Source organism: Rhinopithecus roxellana, chromosome 15, assembly GCF_007565055.1.
Source record: "Rhinopithecus roxellana isolate Shanxi Qingling chromosome 15, ASM756505v1, whole genome shotgun sequence".
Classification (NCBI taxonomy): domain Eukaryota; kingdom Metazoa; phylum Chordata; class Mammalia; order Primates; family Cercopithecidae; genus Rhinopithecus; species Rhinopithecus roxellana.
Genome location: NC_044563.1, coordinates 16189180 through 16214555, shown reverse-complemented (window position 1 = coordinate 16214555; position 25376 = coordinate 16189180). Strand labels below are relative to the sequence as shown.

The 25376-nt window shown below is 47.0% G+C and overlaps 1 protein-coding gene across 1 annotated transcript in view; it reads left to right on the top strand.

Annotated features, from left to right (window-relative positions):
• SYT13 (synaptotagmin 13) overlaps positions 1-19599 on the top strand; it is a 44241-nt gene extending 24642 nt beyond the window's left edge. The window contains exons 2-6 of the mRNA XM_010371037.2: positions 6438-6663; positions 7931-8065; positions 9636-9937; positions 15864-15993; positions 18029-19599. Of these exons, the coding sequence (XP_010369339.1) occupies positions 6438-6663; positions 7931-8065; positions 9636-9937; positions 15864-15993; positions 18029-18333 (1098 nt within the window). The 3' untranslated portion in view covers positions 18334-19599. The remainder of the gene's footprint in view (positions 1-6437; positions 6664-7930; positions 8066-9635; positions 9938-15863; positions 15994-18028) is intronic.
• The last annotated feature ends 5777 nt before the right edge of the window (positions 19600-25376 follow it).

The following is a 25376-nucleotide window of genomic DNA, read 5'->3' as shown; positions in this document are numbered from 1 at the left end:
GGTCTCACTATGTTGTCCATTCTGGTCTCGATCTCCTGGGCTCAAGCCATCCTCCTGCCTCAGCCTCTCAAAGTGCTGAGAGTACAGGCATGAGCCACCATGCCCAGCCTCAGTTCAGTGGTATTAATTCATTCAGGATGTTTTACAAACATCGCCACCATCCATTTCTGTAACACTTTTGGTACTGTAAAACTAAAAATCTGTACCCATTGAATAATAACTTCCCATTTCCCCCCCGACCCCAGCCTCTGGCATCTACCATTCTACTTTCTGTCTCTATGATTTTGAGGCTCTAAGAATTTCATTTGAGTGGAATCATACAATATGTGTCTTTTTGTGACTGGTTGATTTCACTTGTCATCATGTCCTGAAGATTCAACCGTGTTGTAGCATGTGTCAGAATCTTCCTCCTTTCTAAGGCAGAATAATACTCCATTGTATAGATATACCACATTTTGCTTATTCATTCATCTGTTCATAGATATTTGGATTGCTTCACCTTTTAGCGGTTGTGAATAATGCTGCAGTGAACATGGGTGTAAATATCTCTTCATAAATATTTGGATTGCTTCACCTTTTAGCGATTGTGAATAATGCTGCAATGAACATGGGTGTAAATATCTCTTCAAAGACTCTGCTTTCGATTATTTTGAGTATATACCCAGAAGTGGAATTGCTGGATCATACGGCAATTTTATTCTTAATTTTTTTTTTTTTTTTTTTTTGAGACAAAGTCTTGCTCTGTCACCCAGGCTGGAGTGCAGTGGCACGATCTTGGCTCACTGCAACCTCTGCCTCCCAGGTTCAAGCGATTCTCCTGCCTCAGCCTCCTAAGTAGCTGGGATTACAGGTGTGCATGACCAAGCCCAAGCTAATTTTTGTATTTTTGGTAGACATGGGGTTTCCCCATGTTGGCCAGGCTGGTCTGGAACTCCTGACCTCAAGTGATTCACCCAATTCTGCCTCCCAAAGTGCTGGGATTATAGGCGTGAGCCACCATGTCTGGCTATTTTTCATTTTTTAGGGAACTACTATACTGTTTTCCACAGCAGCTGTACATTTTACATTCCCACCAGCAGTGCACAGAATTCCAATTTCGTCACATCCTCACCAGTGCTTGTCATTTTCTGTTTTGTTGATAGTAGCTATTCTAATGGGTGCGGGGTGGTATCTCACTATAGTTTTTATGGCATTTCTCTGGTCATTAGTGATGATGAGCATCTTTTCATGTGCTTATTGGCCATTTGCATATCTTCTTTAGAGAAGTGTCTATTTAAGTCCTTTGCTCATTTTTGAATCAGGTTGTTTGGGTTTTTGTTGCTGAGTTCCCCTATGGAGCTTTAACTCTCTTCACATCTGGGTTGCTTCTGAGTGGACAGAGTGTTCCTGGTGTCTCACACCTCAGCAGGCATGGAGGAGTCCCAGGGCAGAAGGCAAGAGAGGTATGGCTTGAGCCCAGCGTGAGACTCTGTGGGGCTGTGCCCATGGACAGCTGGTTGGACACAGTGGGGGGAGCAAGCAGCCAAAGGTCCCAGGGACAGGTGAGGCTGGGAGAATCTAAGGAGGTACATTTGAGGGGTCTGATGCACATCTGAGGGTGTGATTCTTCTATCCACATGCACATGCAATGCCAAGCACAGCTATGCACCCATCCCCTAATTGTTGAATGCCTGTCTCCCCTGGAAATCTTACCTTATTCGTCCTGCAGATATGCTTCCCAGGCCCTATTCCTGGGCTTCAAGGGACACGTAGACAGAGAATATCTGATTCTAAGTCCTGCTCCTCCTGCACCCATGGTGGAAGGCTGGAGCAAGGTCTCTCTCTAGGGCCCTGCTACCCTGAGCACCTCCTTCCCCCAGATGTTCTTGTTCTTCACCTAGAACCCTCTCCCAGGCTCCCTCTCTCAACCTCTGAACCTATTTTCTGTTTGTCTGGCACTGAAGTTTCAGCTATTTAAGTGCAAAGATAGACGCATTTGAAAGATGTGATAGTACCAAGTTTGAAATGCAATAAATAAGATTGTACAAGAGAAGGAGATAGGTAATGAGCTGCTGATTTTGCTCCTTGAAGAGACTCATGTAGCTGTCATTGGACTCTGCTCTTGGCCTGGGCAAAGGTGTAAGTCATTCCCAGCTAAAGCCAGCCGTTTGCCACACAGGATAAAGTGGGAAAAGAATAAACAGCAAATGAGGATGCCTTGGGCTGGATGCAGAGATTCAAGAGGGGTTCTTTCTATCCCAGGCCCAGTTTCTCCACACCAGGGTCATGACCTCCTGTGATGCTTGTGAAAAAGGCAATGCATCAGTTTGGGATGCTCTGGGTTGCAAGGCACTAAAGTCCCAATTCAAACTGGCTTAAACAATAAGAACAGTACTACTCATGTAACTTGAAATGCAGAGGCAGGACAGATTGCAGGACTGGTTGGCTGAGCAGCTTAATGACATTGCCATCAAGGACACAGGTTCTTTCTGTCTCTCCACTCTGCTGCCCCAAGGCTGACTCACCTTGCAGTCACAAGGCAGGGCCACTCGCTTCCTGTCCAGGAAGGAGGGGACTTCTACTACTGTGGAATCCAAGTCCCTCCCTCCCATCTGGGTTGGCTTCCCCAGGACGGGTGCCAACCCCTAGGAATCAGTCACCAAGATAATGCCAAGAAATGGAAAGATCTGACCTCTTCCTGGGAGCTGGGGATGGGATGGAACCTAGACAACCTGGTGATGTGGAGGGTGGGTGGAGGGGAGAGGGAATGGGTATTGGTAGACAACCAAGAAATGCCCAATCTTTTGCTCTAGGAGTGCATTTTAAGCTCTGGTAACAAGCTCCTGAGATTATCAGGGACACACAAATTGAGATCCACTGAGGAGGGAGGAAGGCAGAGCCAGACTCTGTCATGACTTGAGGCAACACAAAGTGAACTTCACTCAGAGCTGAGCCCAGTGATTATTTCCCCCTTGAAAATGCAAAATCATCCAAATTGCATCGAACTGGGAATGAAACCCAGCCCTTTTCTCAGATGATTGAATTGGGATGAAACCAAATATAAACACAAAAAAATGTTTCCCAGGCCACCCAAACAGTCTTAGTTCTGGTCCCAACCAAGTGACAGCAGAGGGTGACTTTAAGTCAGGTGTGTGCTGAGGCCCAGCTGGGAGCACTTTTGTGCCGATGAATGGGAGGGAGTGGCAGCGGGTGGGCCCCTGAGATGCTGTGGTTGTCATTTAGAATCCAGTGGCAAGACCAACAGGGATTTTGCAGTGGGGGGCGAGGGGGTGGTGTTGAGAAGCAGCTGCAGGGCAATGGAAATGACGTGAATTTTGAAGTAAAAACATCTAGAGGCTTTATGATACATACCACTTGTCAGTTGTATGACTGCGAGCTTCCCTGAGCCTCAATTTCCTCACTGTGAAACAGTAGGATGAAGGTAATACAGAGTTATATGAAATATTGAAGGTGGAGGTGACTTTGTACAGGATAGAAAGATGGCGACATTAGTCATTGCTCTGTGTCTCTTCCAAGGGCCCTGAGCATCTGGTGTCAAGAGCACAGACGTTTACTCCCCCAACCCCGGTCTTCACCCCTGCCTTCTAAATCCCCCTCTCTTTCAAGGTCTCAGTCACACCCTGGCTCCTCCCTGAAGGCCAGCTCGGCCTCCCGGGCACCTCTGATTGTGCTCTGCATGTACTGTGCACTGGCTATCAGGTGTTATTTACACATATTGCCTTCCGTCCGCTTCTGTGTTGCAGTCCTGAGTGGCCAAATATGCTTATTTATTTCACCTGTTTGTGATCATCTCCAACTCACCTATACCTGAAAATAAAGCAATGGTGTCTCTCACCTCTTTGCAGCCTAAAAAAGCAACTCAGAATGTGGAGTGGGATAGCCTGTAAATCACCTGTCACTTAAGGTGACAACCCAGAGAGGTGGAATTACCTGCCCAAAGTGACCCAGTTCCAGCGGCAGGGTTGGTACCGGAAGCCAGCCTCCTTGATGCCAGTGACACTCTCAGTGGGGGTGGAGGTACAAAGGGGGCCTGATTTTGCAAATCATACATGTCCCTCCCAGGGTGACTGGTGGCTGTGTGTAACAAAATAATGATAAATGTTTCTGATGGGGACTGCTGGGCTGGGGAAAGATTTGGAGGCAGGAAAAATGTCAAGAGCCCTGGGGGCAGTGGGCTTTGGGCCAGGCTGATCTAGGCTTACTCTGTTGCTGCCCTCACCAGCTGCATGATTCCAAGTGACTTCACTCCACTGTAGTCAGAAATGCTTTTAGACCCCATGTGTGCCAGGCACACTCAGTGGTGATCAGGATACAATCAGGTCCTCGCTTGGGTTTCATTATAATCTACTGTGCAGTGTTTCTGAGAGAAGAACTGAGGGTTTCTTAAATCTCCTCCGAGCCTCAGTTTTCTTATCTGTACAAGAGGGATAATCTCTACCTTTTAGGGAAGTTCAGAAGAAAACACGTGGAAATGCAGGGGCAGCAGCAGGATGGGGGGCCCGGCAGGAAGAGGTTGTCCAAGAGGTCACCGAGAGACCAGCCCCTGTTTCTTGCCCCTTTGGGCCCTGCTGCAGCTTCTTATGTCCAATGGACAAAACTAATTAAGGAATGTCCCTATCACCTAGGTCCAGCCTCCTTCGGGAATGGTTGGGGACAGAGTCTCAACCAGGGCAGAATGTCCAGGATTCATCCTGGGATAATTAAAGAGGGTACAAAAATTAGAAACACAACGTTTTGAAATAGTGCAAACTGTTAAGTGCCTCTCCTTCCAGACCACGTCCAGTCCCACCCCTAGGCAGTGCAGGGTCACTCCTGCCACTGGGCAGGGCAGCCTGAGTCCTGCTGCCAGCCATTTGCACCCACTACCCGCTTCAGCCATAGAGATGGGAGGGCCAGGAGGGCCAGCAGGGCCAGCATGGAGGGCAGAAGGCTTCTTGGGAGACTCAGTCATAGATCTCAGTCTTCAGATCTGCCTGTCTAACCTGAGGGCCCTTTTGTGGGCTGCCCACCCAGGTGCCAGCAATTTAAGCTCTAGACCTGGTCTTCAATCCTGAGGACCAGGAAGGCTCCTCTTACTACCTGTCATGTAACTTTGAGTCTCTCAAATAGGAGGGAAAGACAGAAGATCCCATTTCTCTGTGTGAAGGGCCCCATGTACTTAAGGGATGACAAGCAGGTGGGTCTTTTCGAAAAGAAAGATTCCCCTTTTTTCCGAGCGAAAAGGGCCTAGCCTAGAGCACACAACTAGACAAGTGGTACACAGGCTACATTTTGGCTTCTACTCTGTCCTCATCCAGAGACTTTTGTGCAGTGCACAAACCATACAACATGGCAGCCCTAGTCACAGGTATTTATTGCATGCTCCCTGTGAGCTGACACTATGCTAGGCACAAGGGACACAGCAACTTCATGCCCAGTGACACTCAGTGTGGGTGGAGGTGCAAAGGGAAATTGGTTTTGCAAGTCATGCATGTCTCTCCCAGGGTGACTAGTTGCCGTGTGTAACAAGATAATGACAAATGTTTCTGATGGGGACTGCTCTGCTGGGGAAAGACTTGAAGACAGGACAAACATCAAGAGCCATGGGGGCAGTGGGCTTTGGACCAGGCTGATCTAGGCAGGAGCAAGACATGACATAATTCCTGTGCTAATAGATCTCACATGCTAGTGGGAGATACTTACTACAAACAGGCCAGCCTATGACCAAAACAATATAGGGTGAGATCAATGCTGTGAAGCAAAAGAGTGGGATGTGGTGATAGGGAGGGACAGGCTTGGGGGAGGGATTTAATTTAGATTGGAAGGTTAGAGATGGACTCCTTGGTCAGACTTCAGGTATGAGGTGGAGCCGGCCATGCGAAAAGCAGGTGGAGGTAGGGGTGGGCGGTTTGGGAGAAAAAGTTAGGGGCTGGAAGCTGGACCAAGGAAAGAGCCCAAGCTGTTTGAGAAGCAGGGAGCTCAGTGACTGGAGGTGAGCTAAGGAAGGATTGGGGGCGATATCAGACAGATGAGCAGGATCAAGCTAGGCAAGCTACAGAGAGTCTGGATTTTGCTCCAAGTGTGGTGGGAGCCACTGGCATTTCTGAACCATTAGGTGGAGAAGAGGAGGGAAGAAGGGAGAAGGGAGAATGAAGAGGCAAGGGAGCAGATGAGAGCAGCAGAGGGGGAACTACCTGCAGCAGGTCCAGGCAATACCCATGGGCACAGCCATAGGATGGATGGGCCGATGGATGGAGGAGGGATAGATGAACAGGGCCCACATCTCAGTGGATTGTGGATTTGAGTGGGTTTGATAAGTTGTGCTCTTTGGAGCAGAATGGAACCACACCTCTCCGTCTGCCTCCTACAACAGGTCAGTTCACAGCTTCTCCCTTCCATGGGGGTAAACAGACAGGAGTGCTCCTTTGTGGACTAATCAGAGTAATTTGTGTTTGCAGTTCAACGTTAAAAAATCCACGGAACCTGTTCAGCCCCGTGCCCTCCTCAAGTTCCCAGACATCTATGGACCCAGGCCAGCTGTGACGGCTCCAGAGGTCATCAACTATGCAGACTACTCACTGAGGTCCACGGAGGAGCCCACTGCACCTGCCAGCCCCCAACCCCCGAATGACAGTCGCCTCAAGAGGCAGGTCACAGAGGAGCTGTTCATCCTCCCTCAGAATGGTAGGGGTCTCCTGCCCCCTGCACTTCCATGGGCAGCACTCCAGTGGGGTTTGTCAATGTCTCTGTAGATGCTGTGTGTGACCTGATGAGGAGGCTGAGTGCCCCAGCATTTGGCGCCAGCCAAGCAGGTGGGCACTAGGCCTTGAAATCATGATCCTTCCTTCCTGACAACGTGTTGCCATAGCACTTCTCCCCCAGGCTGCCAACTTTCCACTGGGAAATGGAGTCCCTTTCAAGTCATATGTGTGCAACTATAAGAGAGGATAAAGAGCCATGGTTAAAACCATGGGCTTCAGAGTCATGGGTTTAATTTGCTGCCCTTTCATATACTTGCTATGTGGCATGAGTCATGCTGTAACTCCATGAACCTCAGTTTCCTCATCTATAAAATGGGACTAGACTATTATCTGTCTGGTAGGGGAGTTGTAAAGTATAGATAAAATAACGCACATAAAATGCTTAATTCAGGGCCTGGCACAAAGGAGGTAACAAAAAACATATTGGATTTTTTGTTGTTTTTTTGAGTTAAGGTCCCAAGCAATTTTTTTTTTTTTTTGAGTTGGGGTCTTGCTCTGTCTCCCAGGCTGGAGTTCAGTGGCATGATCATGGGCCATTGCAGGCTCAATCTCCCAGGCTCCAGTGATCCTCTCACCTCATCCTCCTGAGTAGCTAGGACTACAGGTGCATGCCACCATGCCCAGATAATTTTTGCTTATTTTTTGTAGACATGAGATCTCACTATGTGGCCCAGGCTGGTCTAAAATTCCTGGGCTCAAGTGGTCTCCTTGCCTTGGCCTCTTGAAGTGCTGGGGTTACAGGCATGAGCCATCACACCCAGCCAAAACATATTGTTACTATTTCTACTCTCCTTTTCATCAGCATCAACATCGAAGTGCAGAACCTTTAGGTGTACCATGCTGCTGCTGGGCACTGGGGAAGATATGGGAAGAAGAGACACAGTTTTCCCTGACCCAAAGAATATGTAGGCCTTTTAGAAAGACGAAACATAAAACAGGGAGAATGGATTGTTGTGTAGTCTCTGTTTTGTTTTGTGTGGTTGGTGAGGGAGCCAGTGGACACAGATGCCGCCTAATGGACTGTGACATTGACCCCATGTGTTGTCTTGGTGTGGCCACTGTGATTCTGTGCACAGCTGGGAAGACTTGGGTTTGGGTTCCTGGCATAGGGTGATAGAGATGGGAAAGGTGTAATCTGGAAAGCAGAACCCCAGTGTGGGTGGCAGTGACGATTTTGCCTTTCTTAACAGGTGTGGTGGAGGATGTCTGTGTCATGGAGACCTGGAACCCAGAGAAGGCTGCCAGTTGGAACCAGGCCCCCAAACTCCACTACTGCCTGGACTATGACCGTCAGAAGGCTGAATTGTTTGTGACTCGCCTGGAAGGTACTGCTCTTATTTGACTCTCGTGGGCTTCTGTGTATCTATCTGCCCTGGAGGAGCTGTGCAGACAGAATGGATCATCCGCAGCTGGAGGGAGCACAGGATTAGGACTCTAACAACCAGACCCTGGAACACATGGAGCTTAGACACAAAGATTTCCCACACCCCCAACCCCAACAGTCCAAAGTGGGGATTCCTGGTTGACAAACATTTTTTCTCCAAATGGTGATTCAAGGACCAGGCTCCTTCCAGCTGTGGCTCCATAACCCCCTCTTTGTCATCTGTATCCCTGCCATCTGTATCTGGCAGATGGAAGGAGAAAGAGAAGGAGAGGGCACGATCATTCCTTAACAGCCTTTACCTGGACTTGGTGGACGTCACTTCCGCTTGCATCCCATTGGCTATAACTCAGTCACATGGGCACACCCAACTGCAAAGCAGGCTGGGAAATGTGAGTTGACGGGTGCCCAGGAAGGAAAGGCAATGAGTTTGGGGTGAAGAGCTAGCCATCTCTGCCATAGATGAATCTGAAATTGGACAGGGCTTTGTGCTGTACACAGCGGGTGTTCCGAATGGTCAGAAAATTTCTACAATCTAAGAGCCAAGCAGCCTAAGGGTGGCAGGATGTCCTTGGTTTCTCTACCCTGACAGTTCACTTTAAGGACAGCAAATAAAGCTAAGACTTTGCAAAGGAATCAGGGCTAGCAATGGGGTCAGATAAATTGCAATTTTGTATATAATTCTATTTTCTTTTTCCTTGTATTATCTTATTATTATTAGAGTCTTTTTCCTTGTATTATCTTTTAAGATTTTAAAGCACCTTCCTCCTATACTTTATTGTGTTTGGTCTTCACACTAGTGCATTTTACAAATTAGGAAACTGAGGTCTGGCAAGTCATATGACTTGTCAAAGATCACTGCATCTAACTGGTGACAGAGCCAGGACTAAGTAGTCCCATGAAGTTCAGTGGAAAGCTCTTGCTATTAAGACACATAGCCTCAGTTCTTCATCTTCTCTTCCTGTGAAATGTCAGCTACCACTTTCCAAATGATCACTGAAGAGCCAGTCAGAAAAGCACCAAAGGTGTAAATTTCTGGGCAGATCCACACATTGTGAAGCTTTGAAAACACCAAGGTTCAGAACATAAAGCCACACTCACTCATGAGGTAAGAGCCAAGTGATTCGCATGGAAAATGGTTACGTGGTGACTATTTAAAGTTCAGAACAAACAGTTATGTGTCAGCAGCACCACTAGTAAAGGCCCCCAGCAGCAAGCCCTGGCACCTTGGCAAAATTTCAGAATCCGGAGTTCAGGGGGCTCCAGGAAATGCCAAGTCTTGTCCCTGTTCTCCAAGAAAGAGAATCGGCGTGTGCTGAGGCCAGCCTCCTCAAATGATCTATTTCTAAATGTCTCAGTGAAAGGCGATTCCCTGGTGCCCGGCATGGTCAGCCTTTCAGACACCCAAGGTCACATCATTAAGTTGGATTCCACAACCCCAAGCAAGGCATGCTTCTGCCCCCTCCACTTGTCCTCAGGAAGTCCCATGCCTGTGTTGTTCTCCTTGCCTGCAGCTGTGACCAGTAACCACGATGGAGGCTGTGACTGCTATGTCCAAGGGAGTGTGGCCAATAGGACTGGCTCTGTGGAGGCGCAGACAGCCCTAAAGAAGCGGCAGCTGCACACCACCTGGGAGGAGGGCCTGGTGCTCCCCCTGGCGGAGGAGGAGCTCCCCACAGCCACCCTGACGCTGACCTTGAGGACCTGCGACCGCTTCTCCCGCCACAGTGTAGCCGGGGAGCTCTGCCTGGGCCTGGATGGGACATCTGTGCCTCTAGGGGCTGCCCAGTGGGGTGAGCTGAAGACTTCAGCGAAGGTAGGGTTACCCTGGGTTAGAAAGGGAAAACTTGCCAGTGCAGCTTGGGATGGCAGAACCTGGTGTCCTCCAAGCAACTCTAGGCCAGGTCTTAGGGAACAAGCCTCAGAGACCTCCCTGGCTTGGGGCTGGAAGGGAGGTTGGAGTATTGAATGGAGCAGAGGGCTAGAGGAGACCCATGGCCCAGGATCTGGGATCCCTAGTGTCTGCTCCTAGTCTTGGCTCTAACTTGCCATGCAAAGACTCTCTCTGCCATCATGGAAAATGCCATGCTGCGTGTATTACCTTTACTGCTATGAAGTATTGTCCCTATTTCAATCCAGTTATACTCTGTGCGCTCCTACTATGTGCCAGACACTGCAGGGCATTCTACCTTCCTTCCTTTTTGCAGGTGAGCATGAAGAGGGGAAGGGTGGAGCTCCACCACTCAGGAGTGTACAGACTAGGGCACAAATTGGCACAGACAAATGATGATGATATCAACATGTTCCACTCTGAGCCATGTAAGAGCGACCTAACCAATGTGCTCTGATAAACAATTCTAGAAGGCCCCGTGTGTTGGGCTCTGAAGGAGCAATCAGGGCTGGGGGCAGGCCCAGAGCCCGGTGATCCACGCAATCCCCAGACTCAGGATGTTTTACCCATATCTGCTGTTGGGGGGCCACGAGTGGGAAAGAAGGGTCTTCTGAGATGCCGCAGCCCTCAAGAGAGAGGACCCCTGGGGAGCAAATCATTGTTCCCCATGGGCCAAGACAGCAAGGGGGTCTGGGAAGGTCAGGGCTACAAGATGGTATGTAGTTGCTTAGGCCCCTGGGTCAAAGCCTCATCTAAGGGCCTGCACTGTGGTGCCTTGAGGGAACCTTCTGGGTGACTAGTCTCTCAGCCAGATGGGCAGTGCTAAACTGATCTGAAGACTGTCTAAGCTGCATAGCCCCAAATAGGTATTATTAGGCACTTTGCAGAAAATGTTTGCCAACCCTCGTGCTAAAGCAAAGAGAAAAATACTGATTAGGGCACTATTATTATTATTATTATTTTTTTGAGACAGAGTCTCGCTTTGTTGCCAGGCTGGAGTGCAGTGGTGTGATCTCAGCTCACTGCAACCTCTGCCGCCTGGGTTCAAGTGATTCTCGTGCCTCAGCCTCCCGAGTAGCTGGGATTACAGGCACACACCACTACACCCAGCTAATTTTTGTATTTTTAGTAGAGACAGGGTTTCACCATGTTGACCAGGATGGTCTTGATCTCCTGACCTTGTGATCTACCCACCTCGGCCTCTCAAAGTCCTAGGATTACAGGCGTGAGCCACCGCGCCAGGCCAAGGGCACAATTTTTTAATGCTCACCATGTATCGGTTGCTATGCTTAGGACTCCACCTGAGTGCTGCCACTGCCCAAATCAACCAGATGAGAGAGGCACCATGACTATCCCCCTTACAGATGAGGAAACTGATGGTTATAGTAGTTCAGGAATCCACACAGGGTCCCACAGCCAGGAAACGGCAGACCTTGAGGCTAGGTTGATCTGACTCGAAATCCTGTGCTATCTCATTACTTGCCATGAAAACCACCTGACAAGTATGAGGTGTGACCAGCAGGCATCTTTCCTAATACACACCCAGACTGCAGGAGGGAAGAGTACATTTCACCCACTGCCTGCTCCTCTTTTTGCTATGATTTCCTCCTTGCTCCATTTTTTCCGCTTTCCCAGGCTCAGAAAATTGATAGAAAAATCACAGCCACTCTCAGATGGAACTCAGCTGTTCCAAAGCCCACTCTCTAGTTAGTGTCTGATTTGGGACTTCTGTGGAATCACAGATGGGGATCCTGGGAGAAGGAATCAATACTTAGGATTATTAAATTAGTAAACTAGCTTTCTCTCGAGATGGAGAGATTCCCCTGCTGGGCTTTGGGACTTGATACAGCCCCCAAAAGGCAGAAATACAGCCAATCTAGGAAGAAGTCTCAGGCACCTAGCAGCTTCTCTCACTGCCCCCTAGAAGAGCAGCCATCATTCACTCATTCATTCATTCTGCAAATACCTTGCCCAGTTTCTACCATGTGCCAGGCGCTGTGCCAAGAGCTAGGGACACAGCAACAGTAATTAAGATGAAATCCTGACTTCATAGCTCATCCTAATAATTATCATACTTTCTGTAGCTGTCTCTGTTCTGCAAATACATACTCACAACTGCTTTGATCACTGACCTGTTTACTACAAATGTGAACAGCCTCAGAGGGTGGCATGGAGTTAGAAGTAGGAGGTGAACTTCTGGGTGTATAGGGCAGGAGAAAGCTGTAAGTCCAGGCCAGGGATCCCCTTGCCCCAGCTAGAGGGTGTGGGCTGATGGGCTGATTTGAACAAGGTGAGTGGAGCCCTCAGTCATTGCAGCTCAAATGTTTTTCTTCTCTAGGCCAGAATGGGTTAACAGACATGCCCACAGTGCCCAGTTCTAGCTGGAATATACCCCGCCAAAAGTGCCATGTGCATCAAGAGGGATTCACAGGGCAACCCACTCCAAGGGCAGTCTTTTAAAATTATTATTATACTTTAAGTTCTAGGATACATGTGCAGAACGTGTAGGTTTGATACATAGGTATACATATGCCATGTTGGTTTGCTGCACTCATCAACTAGTCATCTATATTATGTATTCCTCCTAACGTTATCCCTCCCCCAGCCCCCCACCACCCGACATGCCCTGGCATGTGATGTTCCCTGCCCTGTGTCCAAGTGATCTCATTGTTCAAGTCCCACCTAAGAGTGAGAACATGTGGTGTTTGGTTTTCTGTCCTTGTGATACTTTGCTGAGAATGATGGTTTACAGCTTCATCCATGTGCCTGCAAAGGACATGAACTCATCCTTTTTTATGGCTGCATAGTATTCCATTGTGTATATGTGCCACATTTTCTTAATCCAGTCTATCATTGATGGACATTTGGGTTGGTTCCAAGTCTGCTATTGTGACTAGTGCTGCAATTAACATATGTGTGCATGTGTCTTTATAGTAGCATGGTTTATAATCCATTGGGTATATACCCAGTAATGGGATCACTGGGTCAAATGGTATTTCTAGTTCTAGATCCTCGAGGAATCGCCACACTGTCTTCCACAATGGTTGAACTAGTTTATACTCCCACCAACAGTGTAAAAGCATTCCTATTTCTCCACATCCTCTCCAGCCTCTGTTGTTTCCTGACTTTAATGATCGCCATTCTACCTGGAGTGAGATGGTATCTCTTTGTGGTTTTGATTTGCATTTCTCTGAAAACCAGTGATGATGAGCATTTTTTCATATGTCTGTTGGCTACATAAATGTCTTCTTTTGAGAGGTGTCTGTTCATATCCTTTGCCCACTTTTTGATGGGATTGTTTGTTTTTTGTTGTTGTTGTAAATTTGTTTAAGTTCTTTGTAGGTTCTGCATATTAACCTCCAAGGGCAGTCTTGCATGGTTCACTGAGACCTGAGAGAAAGAGAAAACCAGAGAAAACCAGGGAAAACCAGGGAAAGGAAGAAGAAAGCCAGGATTACTTTAGTCCGCAAGTACTTCCAGCAGCAGTGCCCAGGGAGCAGGTGCTGTTGAAATTGTCTGGCTATGGTGCAGCTGGTTAGGCTAACCTCACCCTATGCAAAAGTGAAGATCCCTGCAGAGGCCAGCAGGTGCTGACTCCTCTCACCTCGTCTGCAGGGAGCAGAGGACTCAAGTCTGGTCACCCTGTGGCTATAGCCCGGGCTACCTGTGGCCCTCTAATAATCGACCGTGAGCCGGGAGGCTGGTTCCCATCCCAACTCTATGGACACCTCTCTGGGTGCCTGGTACAAGTCCCTGGGCCTCAGTTTCTTCACTGTGAAATGAGAGGGTTGGGAAGGGCTGTCAACTGAGAAAGCTGGAGAGCCACGGATTCAGGAGTTAGGTTTTGCTCTCAGACTGGACCTCCTTTCCAAGGCTTGGTTTTGCCATTTCCTGCCTATGTGACCTCTGGCAATGATGTTTCCTTTCTGAATCACAGGTTCTTATGTTAAAATGGGAACAAAATCAGTAGCCCTCTCGGGGTTGTCGTCAAGATTATAAATGGGATGTGCTGCCCTTTATTCACAAATGTTTATTGTGTGCCCACTGTGTCCCAGGTGCTGGGGTTGCATAGTGTGAACAGAGGCCACAGTGGAGCTTACTTTCTAGTGGGATGGACAATGTAATTGCATCTCACACACAATGTTTAGTAAGTGTTAGCTGCTATCATTCATTTCATCACCAAGATCCTTTGAGGCTCCCAAATCATTTCTTCATATGACCAGTCCCTCAAAACTTGTGGAATCATTGGGGTTAGGCAGAGATGGAGGCTTAGAAAAGTTAAATAACTTACCCAAGATCACAGTGGTAAGATTGGAACTTGGACCCAGTTAATCTGGTCTAGAGTCTATGCTCGCAGCATTACTCTTGTTCTGGGTTATTAATAATTGTTGTTTTGACTGTTGTCATTAGAATTGTAATTTATGACCTTTACTAAGAACTTGCTATATGCATTTTCTCACTTCATCCTCTGATATCTATATTTCTTCATAGGATTTAATGCTGCCTGATGTTACATATTTAATCACTTCCTGTCTGTCTTCCCCATGTGACTGCAAGCTTCCTTGAGGCTGGTTGTGTTGAGTTCATGGCTTTAATTATGGCATCTGGAACACAGTAGGTGCATTACATATGCTTGCTGAATGATTGAATCCAGAGAGGTCACAGTGAGCAAAGAAAAACTGATTTCAGCCCTTCTGAGTGCCTGGTCCAGGATGGATGGACAGACATCCTAGGTGTGACAGGAGGGGAGGAAGCTTAGGAAGCCATGGTGGCTGTTAGCCAGGGCCCCAGTCCTGGTACCAGACCTCACTGAATTACCCTCATTGCACAGCTGGGAAAGAGGGACAAACCTGGAGGGAAGGGGCACAGGACTGAAAGCTGTGACATCTAGAAGGACAAGCTTCCATGGGCCCTTCCCCCACTCCTACTCCCCACTCTCCATCTTGGCACAGCAGGCCACACATCTGCCTCTTCCTTGGAATTTCGAGGGAAGGGCATCTTCTTCCTGCTCAACAGACGAGACTTCTGACCTTCAGCTGATCCCTGCCCTCACACTCCCTTCTCTTTCCTGCCAGGTCTCCCCAGAGCTTGGATTGCAATCAAACACCCACCTCCTGGGAGGTGTCTTTTGGTGGTTCTTGTCCCTTGATGGATTTGTTGAAATTCCAAACAAACTCCTGTAGGAATTTCAGGAGAATTACTCTAAAGCTGCATGCAGGGATAGATGTGTTTTTTGGATGCCTCACAGGGCATCACCTCCTTCGAGGTGTGGTTATTGCCAGTTGCCTCTGGGCATGATCTACCGTCATGTGCCCCAGCACTTCATTGACATTACTGGTCCCCCTGTTGATGAAGCAACCTCCTGAAGCTGGAAAGAACTATCTTTTCAAACAAAGTAGTGAATTATAACTCTCCCACTGCCCCCAGGAACCTGATGGGCCCATGCAGGGATTCTGAAACTGTTCTCTGAGGCTCTAGAGGACAGAGGTGTCCCAGGAGCTTGGGGGTGGCGGAAGGTGAAGGGTAATGGGGAATTCTGGCCTCCTTTCCCCTGCTGCATTCTGAGTAGCATTTCTTTGCTCTGTTTTGTATGTTGGATTTGACTATATGGTATGTGAAAAATAACATTTGGAAGCAAACAAAGAAATTGCTATTGAAGTGCATGCCACATAGAATTCCTCTGTGCCTTGCTCTCTTCTGCAAGGGTGGAGACCCCAGAATTGATGGGTAAATGGTTTCAAGGATGCCTGTTGGATGCAAATCCAGCATGACCCCAGCTTCAGCATCTGTTGCTGGGTCAGAAGCCGTCCCCAGGTGAGACTCCCCTCCTGTGTCTCCTCTTCTGTTTCAGGAGCCATCTGCAGGAGCTGGAGAGGTCCTTCTATCCATCAGCTACCTCCCAGCTGCCAACCGCCTCCTGGTGGTGCTGATTAAAGCCAAGAACCTCCACTCTAACCAGTCCAAGGAGCTCCTGGGGAAGGGTGAGTGAGATATGAGAGGATGGCCAAGGCCCATCCAGTTACCGGGAGTGTGTGCTGAGGGAGGTGGTGCCTGGGAGGAAATGGTCACAGGTAAGCAGGGAGGTGGAATATGAGCACATCTACAGAACCATACTCAGCTGTGTTCTTCACCCTAAGTTCACAAACTGATTTTCAAGGACACACTCACTTCTTCGAGTTCACATCCGTTTACTCTTGGACCAATCCCATCCATTAGGACCCAAGTGTGAGCCACCTGGGGCTCCCTACCTTGGAGATCCACTATGAGAACCATCAGCCCTAACCACAGAGCACAAGAAGCCAAGGGTCGGACTATAGCCATGGAGTGAAGGGCCTGGACTAGTTGGGAAAACTTGGCCCAGCCTTTGTCACCCATATCTGACTGGACCCACCTTTCAGGCAGCTGTCAGGAAGCCCAGGTTCTTCCCCTCCTGTCTGAACTCACCACCACTGCACTCCCCCCACCCACCCCAGTCTCTTCTCTCTTCTCAGCCTTTTGCCAACTGCCACCCTCACACCAGCTGAGTGTGGGTGATGGCAGAAGGTGTGTGGGTACGTGGGCTGAGGCCTGAGGTTTCAGGCATCTGTGCCCCATATACCCAAATAAGCTTTTCTTCAACACCCCGGAAGCCTCAGTTTTTCCTTATGGACACCCCAGCCCAGGTTCAGCATCTTGGAGACCAAAGCAAGCTCTCCTATATCAGCAGGAAAGCATCCTCAGCTAGCCAGATAATACCTGGACTGGCAGCCACATGCTCCTAGCAAGATATAAATAAGTCTCTATTTATAGCAGAGTACAAATAAAGAATTGCCACTGCATTCTGAATTTCAAGCAAAAGACTTGGGGCTAATGAAATCAGAAGAGTTGGTCTGGCTGGCAGTTTCCTGAGTCAAAGGTCAAAGTTCAATGCTTTTATTCTCATTCCCTTTAGACAATTCTTTGCTTCTTGCTTTCTTTTATAGCTCCTGTCAGGACAATTACAGTAGAACACTTCCTCTCTCAACTATCTCTGCAGAAATAACAAACTAACCTCCCAGGGGTGGTAATTACCGCATTAAATACAAAGTAACAATTATTCTCACATTAGCTTTGGAAACCCTAAGTAATCCAGTCCAGCCTTGTGATGTGACATGAAAGCTCACCTGGTGACCTGTTTGTGGATTTCCTCGGGGCCAGCTCTCTTGCTGCAGTGTCCTGAGTTTGGAGGAGTGTGCAGGAACAGGCAGTCTGCCTTCATCCCTCTTCCATAGGAAGTTGGGGGTCTTCAAATAAAACTTTAAAAAGTACGGATCAGAAGAATTCAACCAACCAGCAGGGGATCTCCTATTTTAATAACAGACAAAATTGCTTAGACCAAGAATCAAGGGGATGAAGACTTGGGGGCTGGCTTCATTTTTCTGGTCTGAGTTTAAAATCCAGCTGCAGGACCCCTGAGCTATTGTCATGGACCTGGTTTGATGTGGGGATATGAAGTCATGTAGCAAAGGGTGGTTCCCTCTTGGTACTCTAACATGCCCCAATCACAGGCCACCCAGTGGTCAGCCTTATATATCGTGGTATTGGCTGTTTCCTACACTTTAGTGCAAGTTCTGTAGAGGCAAGAACTTCTGCTGTATCCCCACATCTAGACCAGTGCCTGCCATAGGGTAGGCACTTAATATTTGTTGAATGAATGCATGGCCCAGTGGGGGAGCAGAGAATAATCTCCAATGCAAGGAAGTGAAAGTATCCTGGATCGACTCCTAGAATTCCAGATTGTCCAGATGGGATGCTTTCCTGCTGTTATAGCAGAGCCTTCTATGGTCACATAGACTTGGGACCTCTGCTGGGGTATCCAGAAGGAAAAACTGAGCCCTCTAGGATATTGGGTATATGGGGCGCAGATGTCCGAACTCTTGAGCTAGAGATATCATCTTTCTAGCACCAGGAGGGAGCTTTGTCCTGGGCCCTGCCAGATCCCAGAAACTCACTCTTGGCCCTTCTCTCTGTCTCTTTTTCCCCTCTGCCCCTCCCCAGATGTTTCTGTCAAGGTGACCTTGAAGCATCAGGCTCGGAAGCTGAAGAAGAAGCAGACTAAACGAGCCAAGCACAAGATCAACCCCGTGTGGAACGAGATGATCATGTTTGAGCTGCCCGATGACCTGCTGCAGGCCTCCAGTGTAGAGCTGGAAGTGCTGGGCCAGGACGAGTCAGGGCAGAGCTGTGTGCTTGGCCACTGCAGCCTGGGCCTGCACACTTCGGGCTCTGAGCGCAGCCACTGGGAGGAGATGCTCAAAAACCCTCGCCGGCAGATTGCCATGTGGCACCAGCTGCACCTGTAACCAGCTGCCTGGCCGCCTCCCTTCTTGGACAGCCCTGACCCATCTTCTGCAACCTCTTCTCTGTGCCCCTTCCTCATTCTGACACCCAGAAGACAGTGACAGATGTGTTTGCAAGGCTAGGATGGCTCTCTCATCATACTCCTGTTTCTAAGAAATAAGCAAGACAGAGCAGGACAGTGTGTGGAAATGGAATATGCGGGTCATACTGAGGAATGCATTTTGCCCATCTGTGTTATTGAAAGAGATGCTTATCAAATACAGTTCCTATGCCTGTTTTATAGGTGGGGTTAGGCCAGATGCAGGGAAAGCTAAATGTGGGAATCATGGATGCAAAGAAGAATTTGGCTTTTTGAAAAACAAGCATTTCAAAAATGATGAAGGAAGTGAAAGTATCCTGGATCAACTCCTAGAGTTAGAGGTTGCCCAGATGGAAAGAAACCTTAGCCAGCGTTCAATCAAGCTCACCACGCAGGGCAGTCACCAGGCAGTTCTCAAACTTTAGCATGTGAAGAGTCACCAGCAGATTCCTAGGCTCACCTGGAGACATTCTTAGTGGGTATTCCTGGTCGAAGCCCAGGAGCCTTCATTTTTAACAAGTTGATGTAGAGGGTGGAGCACTGTACTTGGAGAAATTCCTTCTACAACATTCCACACAGGTTTTCGGCCACAGTCCTTGATGGAGTCCCAAAACCATGGTGCAGCCAGTTCCAATGCTGGACACCTCAACCATCAGTGTGAAATATGGGGCCTCGGCTTTTTTATTTAATTATTTTAATTCTTAATACTTTAATTTGTGCATTTCATAAGGACCCTGCTCTTGGACTGAATTTTGCGCTTTTTATTGAAGAATTTTATTGTTTTTATCTTAAAATCAGTTTCTGTTATCCTTGGGGAGACCATCCCTAACAAAGTACAGGTGGGATCTCCTGTGAGTCATTGGCTGGGTTCTGATTGCTAGATGTCACACCCACCAGCATCACCAAAGTGACTCTCTGAGATAGACCGGTCCCTTCTCAGTGTTCCAGTCACTTCAGGAGGAATTTAGTTATTGACTTAGTCTATGACATCTGGCTACATGTAGGCAGAGAAGAAAGACAGTTTTAAAAAGGAAATCAGGTCTTTTGCAACTGTGCCTCCCTCTGTTTTCACTTGAATGGGTAAATGTGTTTTCACTTGAATGGGTAAACAACTAGCAGCTAGGTTTTGAATTCCTACCTTGTTATTCTAAACAGATGTCCACGTTGTTAATTAAATCTAAATTATGAGCCTTGCTGAGTGGATACAGTACTTACCCCTGAACCAGGATTCCTGGGTTCTCTTGTTGACATTGCCCTTCAGAACCTGTTTGGCCAGCTGTATAAGATAGGACTAATGACTAGGAAGCCTACCCCAGTGAATGATATAATAGATGAAATAGTGTTCAAAACCTGTAGGCACTCCCTGGCTAAAAACAAACTCTGAGGCCACCAGCAGATCATCTTTAAGCTAAGTTACTATTTTTTTTTTTTTTTTTTTTTTTAGATGGAGTTTTGCTCTTTGTTGCCTAGGCTGGAGTGCAGTGGCGCGATCTCAGCTCACTGCAACCTCTGCCTTCCAAGTTCAAGTGATTCTCCTGTCTCAGCCTCCCGGGTAGCTGGGATTACAGGCGCCCACCAACATGCCCAGCTAATTTTTGTACTTTTAGTAGAGATGGGGTTTTACCATGTTGGCCAGGCTGGTCTTCAACTCCAGACCTCAGGTGATCTACCCGCCTCGGCCTCCCAAAGTACTGGGATTACCAGTGTGAGCCACCATGCCCAGCCTATTTTTCACTTTAATTTGGCAGCTGAGAATGCCCAGAAAGTGCCAAAAGCATCATGGTATTTCCAGAACCATGGATTCTGCCTTTGGACCCCTCTCTATTAACATTAAAACTCTGGGCTTTCAGATGTCACCCTAATCCACTGCCCAAAGACAGAATTCCTAGACAAGATGGGTAAGGGCTTCATTCCTTCAACAAGTCAAGTTATACTTGGCCTCTCCCCGAGAATCTGAGCAGGAACCTTATAACCTATGGTCATTATTTTTTCTTTCTGTACAGACATAGAAAAGCATTAGAAATAACTTCTACCCATCCTCTGAAAAAACAGAAAAAATATTGAATCCCTCTTTCATGGGAAGTCTTTTGGATAATTGGAAACCTTCATCATGAGGTTGACCAGCACCTGCCAAGTGTTGTTTAGGAAAGCACTTGTTAGTGGTTTTCTATAACATGTTTTAGAGATCTCTTCACCATACTGGTTTCTTCTCTTTGGTTGGTATGGCTAAAAGAAAGCAAAACATTTCCTATAAGCTGAAAGCTGACGAGCATTCTCTTCTTGGTAACATCTACTACTCCAATCTAGAAAAGTTGGATTCTAGACTAAAAATCAGGAAACATGGCTCCTTATAAATCTATGCAGCTGCCTTATAGTACCATCAAAGGAATTTCAGGTGGGCTGGGCGGGGCCCCTGATCCCAGAGTTATCAACTCCACCCATCATCATTCGGTCATGAAGCATCCCTTCATTCTTCTTCTTTTTCTTCTCCTCCTTCTCCTTCTTCTTCTTCTTCTTCTTTTTTTTTTTTATCTCCAAGTTTTAGTCTTCCAGAATCCAAATTAAAGGTTGCCCCTGATGGGAGCCAGGTTCCACCACAGAACATCTTAGATGTCAGCCTTGACCTCACTTAGCAGGGATTACAGAAATGAGATACATTTTGAAGGAGAGTTGTCTGTTATGTTCACTGTGGTCTAAGTGCCTGGGATAAAGCTGTCTCATGGGTGCTCCACATGTATTTGTTGAGTGAGTTAATGAATTAAGAATGCCTGGCGGAGTAGGCAGAAAGAGACACTGCAAATGACATAAAAATTAGAGTCCTAGCTGAGTTCTCAATGGTAAAGGCATCAGATGTCTCAGCAGTCAGGCTAGAAATTCATGACATTGAGTATTGCTATTTGCCTAATGACAATTCATTGCTCTCCATGTAAATGTAAGCAACAGATGAAGAGAATATAATTGCTCTGCTTTTCCACTGAAACTCCATCTTAGTGCATTTTAAATTACCCAGAGATGTCAAACTGCCAAATCAAAATATTTCAGTAGTCTTTACATCAGCTTACCTTATACCAGAAACATTGACAATTTACTATCAAATTACAGTAATTGAGCCTGTGTGAAAGCATCTCATCATTTTTTAAAGGAACACCTTGTGTGATGCCAGCGAGCATTTCTAAAAAGGGTGTGAGGCAGAGGTGAAAATAAGATGAGAGACCATTTCAGAATGCAGTGTTGCCCAAAAAGGTGATCTGGTTCTTTCTTCAGAGATTTCTGAAGTAGAAAATAGGAGTTCGCCCTCATTAATCTGTGACTCCACCTCTTGCATCAAATCAATATCTATTTGTTGAGCACTTATTAAGACCTTGCATATGTCTGTCCATTTTGATTTGAGGTATAACTTTTTGTGTGGGTTGAATGACAAGTCACCCCAAACAAAGCTGGGCACAGAGAGTCAGCTAGGAGACCAGTTATTCAGGGTCCATTTCTCTTGGATGTAAAGGAGTCCTGGGTGAAATGTGGCTGTAGCCTAAACCAACTAGTCCTTGTGATTTGTTTCTGCCCTCTGTGTTTCCTGTTGTCAAATGCTAAGTGTGTGTTTTGCAGTCACGAACTAAAGCACAAAAAGACGCATGAGACATTGTAGTCATATGTCTGGTGTGACACTTTGGAGCAAAAACCTTGCAGTGGTAAATAAAAAATTTCCAACAGGGTCAGCTGCCTGGTGTTTTCTTTTTTTCCCCCTTTTTACCTAATATTTTGGCATGTAAAATGCAGAAGAAATCATCTGATAAGCACTTATGAACCACTGCCATGTTTAATAAAACTTGACAACTACAATTGAAGTACCCTCAGTGCCCTTTACTCAGAAGACCATGACCTTAGATTTGGGGTTTATCATCCCAGGCATTCCCTCATACACTTACTACATGTCTCTGTAAACCCTGAGTTCCATAAAGTGTTTTTAAACTTCATTTAAATTGTATCACACTATTTTCACTCAACATTAAATATTTCAGTTTCATCTGTGCAGACACATGCAGCGCTAGTTTATTTCCTTTTTCACTGATGTATGATATTCCATTGTATGGATATGCCACAGTCCTATGTGGTTGATGTATATCTACATGTTTCTTTTACTTTTTATTTTTTTACTGTTACAAGAAATGCTGCTATGACATTCCTCTGTATGTCTCCTTGTGCACTTTTGTGAGTTTCTCTAAGATATATACCCAGGAGTGAGTGAAACTCGCTCATAGAGTGAGTCATAGAGTATTCTGTGCGTGTGCATGTATGTGTACCTTGATGGCCTTGCTTGAGTACTGAATCAAAGAGGCTACATACAATTAGGAATGCCAAGGTTGGATGAGGCTTTTCAGGGATTTGGCTTCATTGCTGGGGAGAAAAATTAGGTGGAAACTAGTAACTCCTCTTTCTTTAACATTCCCCAAAGAAATACTCCATCAATGGAAGGATCTAGCAGCAGCCAGTGGTACTCACGAACTCCTGGTGGCAGGCAGGGACAAGGGGACTCCTAGAGTCCTGTCATCCTAAGCCTTCCTGGTGGCCACTACAGCCCTGCCTTCTGGAGGAAGAGGGATTAAGCAAGGGGCAGGGCCTGAATTGTAAAGCTAGTAGAAAATTAGCCAGGTTACACAGAATTAAAATAGAATGTTCTTAAATAGGATAAACAATCCATAAAGAAAGCCATGAGATGTCTTTGCTTTCCAAGTCTGCATATAATTCCTTATTTTATATTATGTATGCACATACATTCTATTTTAATGGCAACTAGCATTTTAATTTTCATAATGAAATAGGATCGGTGGGTTTTATCCCACATAGCCAAATGTTATGCAGACTATGTTTCACAGGTAACTATGAAAATGGCCCACCTGAGCCCAAAAGTCATACTTAAGAGTCTAAATTGATATAAAAGAGAAATGGAAGAGGGAAGCAGAGTTCATGAGTCACTGTATACAAGGCCTTTCCGTTGAAATGCTTCAAATAACAAGCACTGTTCCTGTGTATGAAATTGACTGTCTAGAGCATTGCATCAGGAGCTGGGAATCTGCAACCCGACTTGACTTTGTGACTGACCACTTTCACGGCCCTGGGTAAGTCACTTACCTCTGGGCCTCAGTTTCCACAACTGTAAAATGAATTTGGACCAAATGATCACTAAGACTCCTTCCAGCTTTAACATTTTGTGATTCTGTGACCTAAACTGTCAGCAACTTTTTTTTTTTTTTAGACAAAATCTGGCTCTGTCACCCAGGTCAGAGTGCAGTGGCATAATCTAGGCTCGCTACATCGTCGACTTCCCAGGCTCAAGCAATCCTCCCACCTTAGCCTCCTTAGTAGCTGGGATCACAGGCATATGCCACCACACCCGGGTAATTTTTTGTGTTTTTTTGTAGAGATGGGATTTTGCTAGGTTTTGCCCAGGCTGATCTCAAACTCCTGGACTCAGGCGATCCACTCACTTTGGCCTCCAAAAGTAGTGGGATTACAGGTGTGAGTCACCGCACCCAGCCAACAACTTACTTTTTACACATACCTTTAGCCTCCTATCGTGTGCATAAAACAAATTAAACCCACATACATGTGTACTTGCTCTCCCTGCCCCATGCCTGCCTGGTAATGCCCCTCTGGGATCTCCTGACAGTCCCTCCTGACAGCTACTCACTCCTTTAGACAACCTGCAATGGCACCTGATGCTTCAAACAGCCTCTTCTCATTTGCTTAATTGCTAATGGGGCTGGTGGTAATTTTCCATCCAAGAGTTTCTTTTTTTTTTTTAGAGCCAATTGGAAGCATCACCATTTCAGGAGGTCTGAACTCTAGCATCTGTTCTGTCTCCCTCCTGAGGCAGACGCCTGGCAAGGATAAAGTCAGAGTATGTGACTGTGGATGGATTTAGGGAGCTGGGCATTTTCTTAGTCCACGTGTTGGAGAACTGTCCCCTTGCTCCCCTTCCTCATCTCCTGCAGGTGAGCCAGCACAGATGGCCCCTGGCAGGGACCTCAGCAGCTTCTCCCAGCCAGAGAAGAAGACCCTTACCTTGGAGGAGGATGGGAGGAAGCCAGACTTTCTCCCAGGTAGTCACCTCCATCTCTAGAAGCCAGACATTGCCATGGAAACTGAGCTACTGGTGGCCACTGTGTGATTTGGCCCCTGTGCTTGCTCATCCTCAGCCAGGTTTGGTCTCCTGTCAGTGCAGCCTATCCATGCTAGGGCATATAGTTCCCCAGTTCAGTTTCCCAGCACCCTTTCCTGGTATTTCAGGACAGCCTGTTGACGAGTGATGACAGAAATCCTGTTTCAGAAACCCAGGGGTTCCAACCAGGGACAAGCAAGGAGGAACCTGCTTTTCTAGCCAGAACAAACAGAACCTCTCCGCAGTTCCTTTCTCCTTGAGGGCCAGGTGAGATGAGCTGCAGGAAGCAGAACAAGGTGCCCTGAGGATCTCTCTGAGAGGGGAATGGTGATTCCCATTTAGGTAGAGGCATCCATGCCAGTTGAAGGTGTAAACGACTCTATTAAAAGTCACCCTGCAGCCCCAGGGATTCAGGGTGAAAGAGAATGGCAGCAGGAATCCTTGATGCTTCCTAGCACCTCACTCACCCTGATCTTAGAGGTCGCAATGAGGATAATGATAATCAGCACCTAGTAAACCATGGCTCTGGGCTAAGCGCCGAAGAGATAGAATAGGATAAGTGACTCGTCCAAGGTCCCATAGGTTGAAAGAAGCACAGCAGGGTTTGAATCTGGGGCTGTCTAACCCTAAAAGGTCCAGACTCCGGGGTACAGCAGCAGCCCAGGGTCTTTATTGGAAGATCACTTACATGCATAGGCAGTAGCTTAAAAATGCTACCTGGAACTATGAACTCTGAGAATCATCAAGCTGGAAGGAGCTGGAAAAGTTCTCTTTCATACAGGAACTAGGAGACACCTGACTGAAGGATT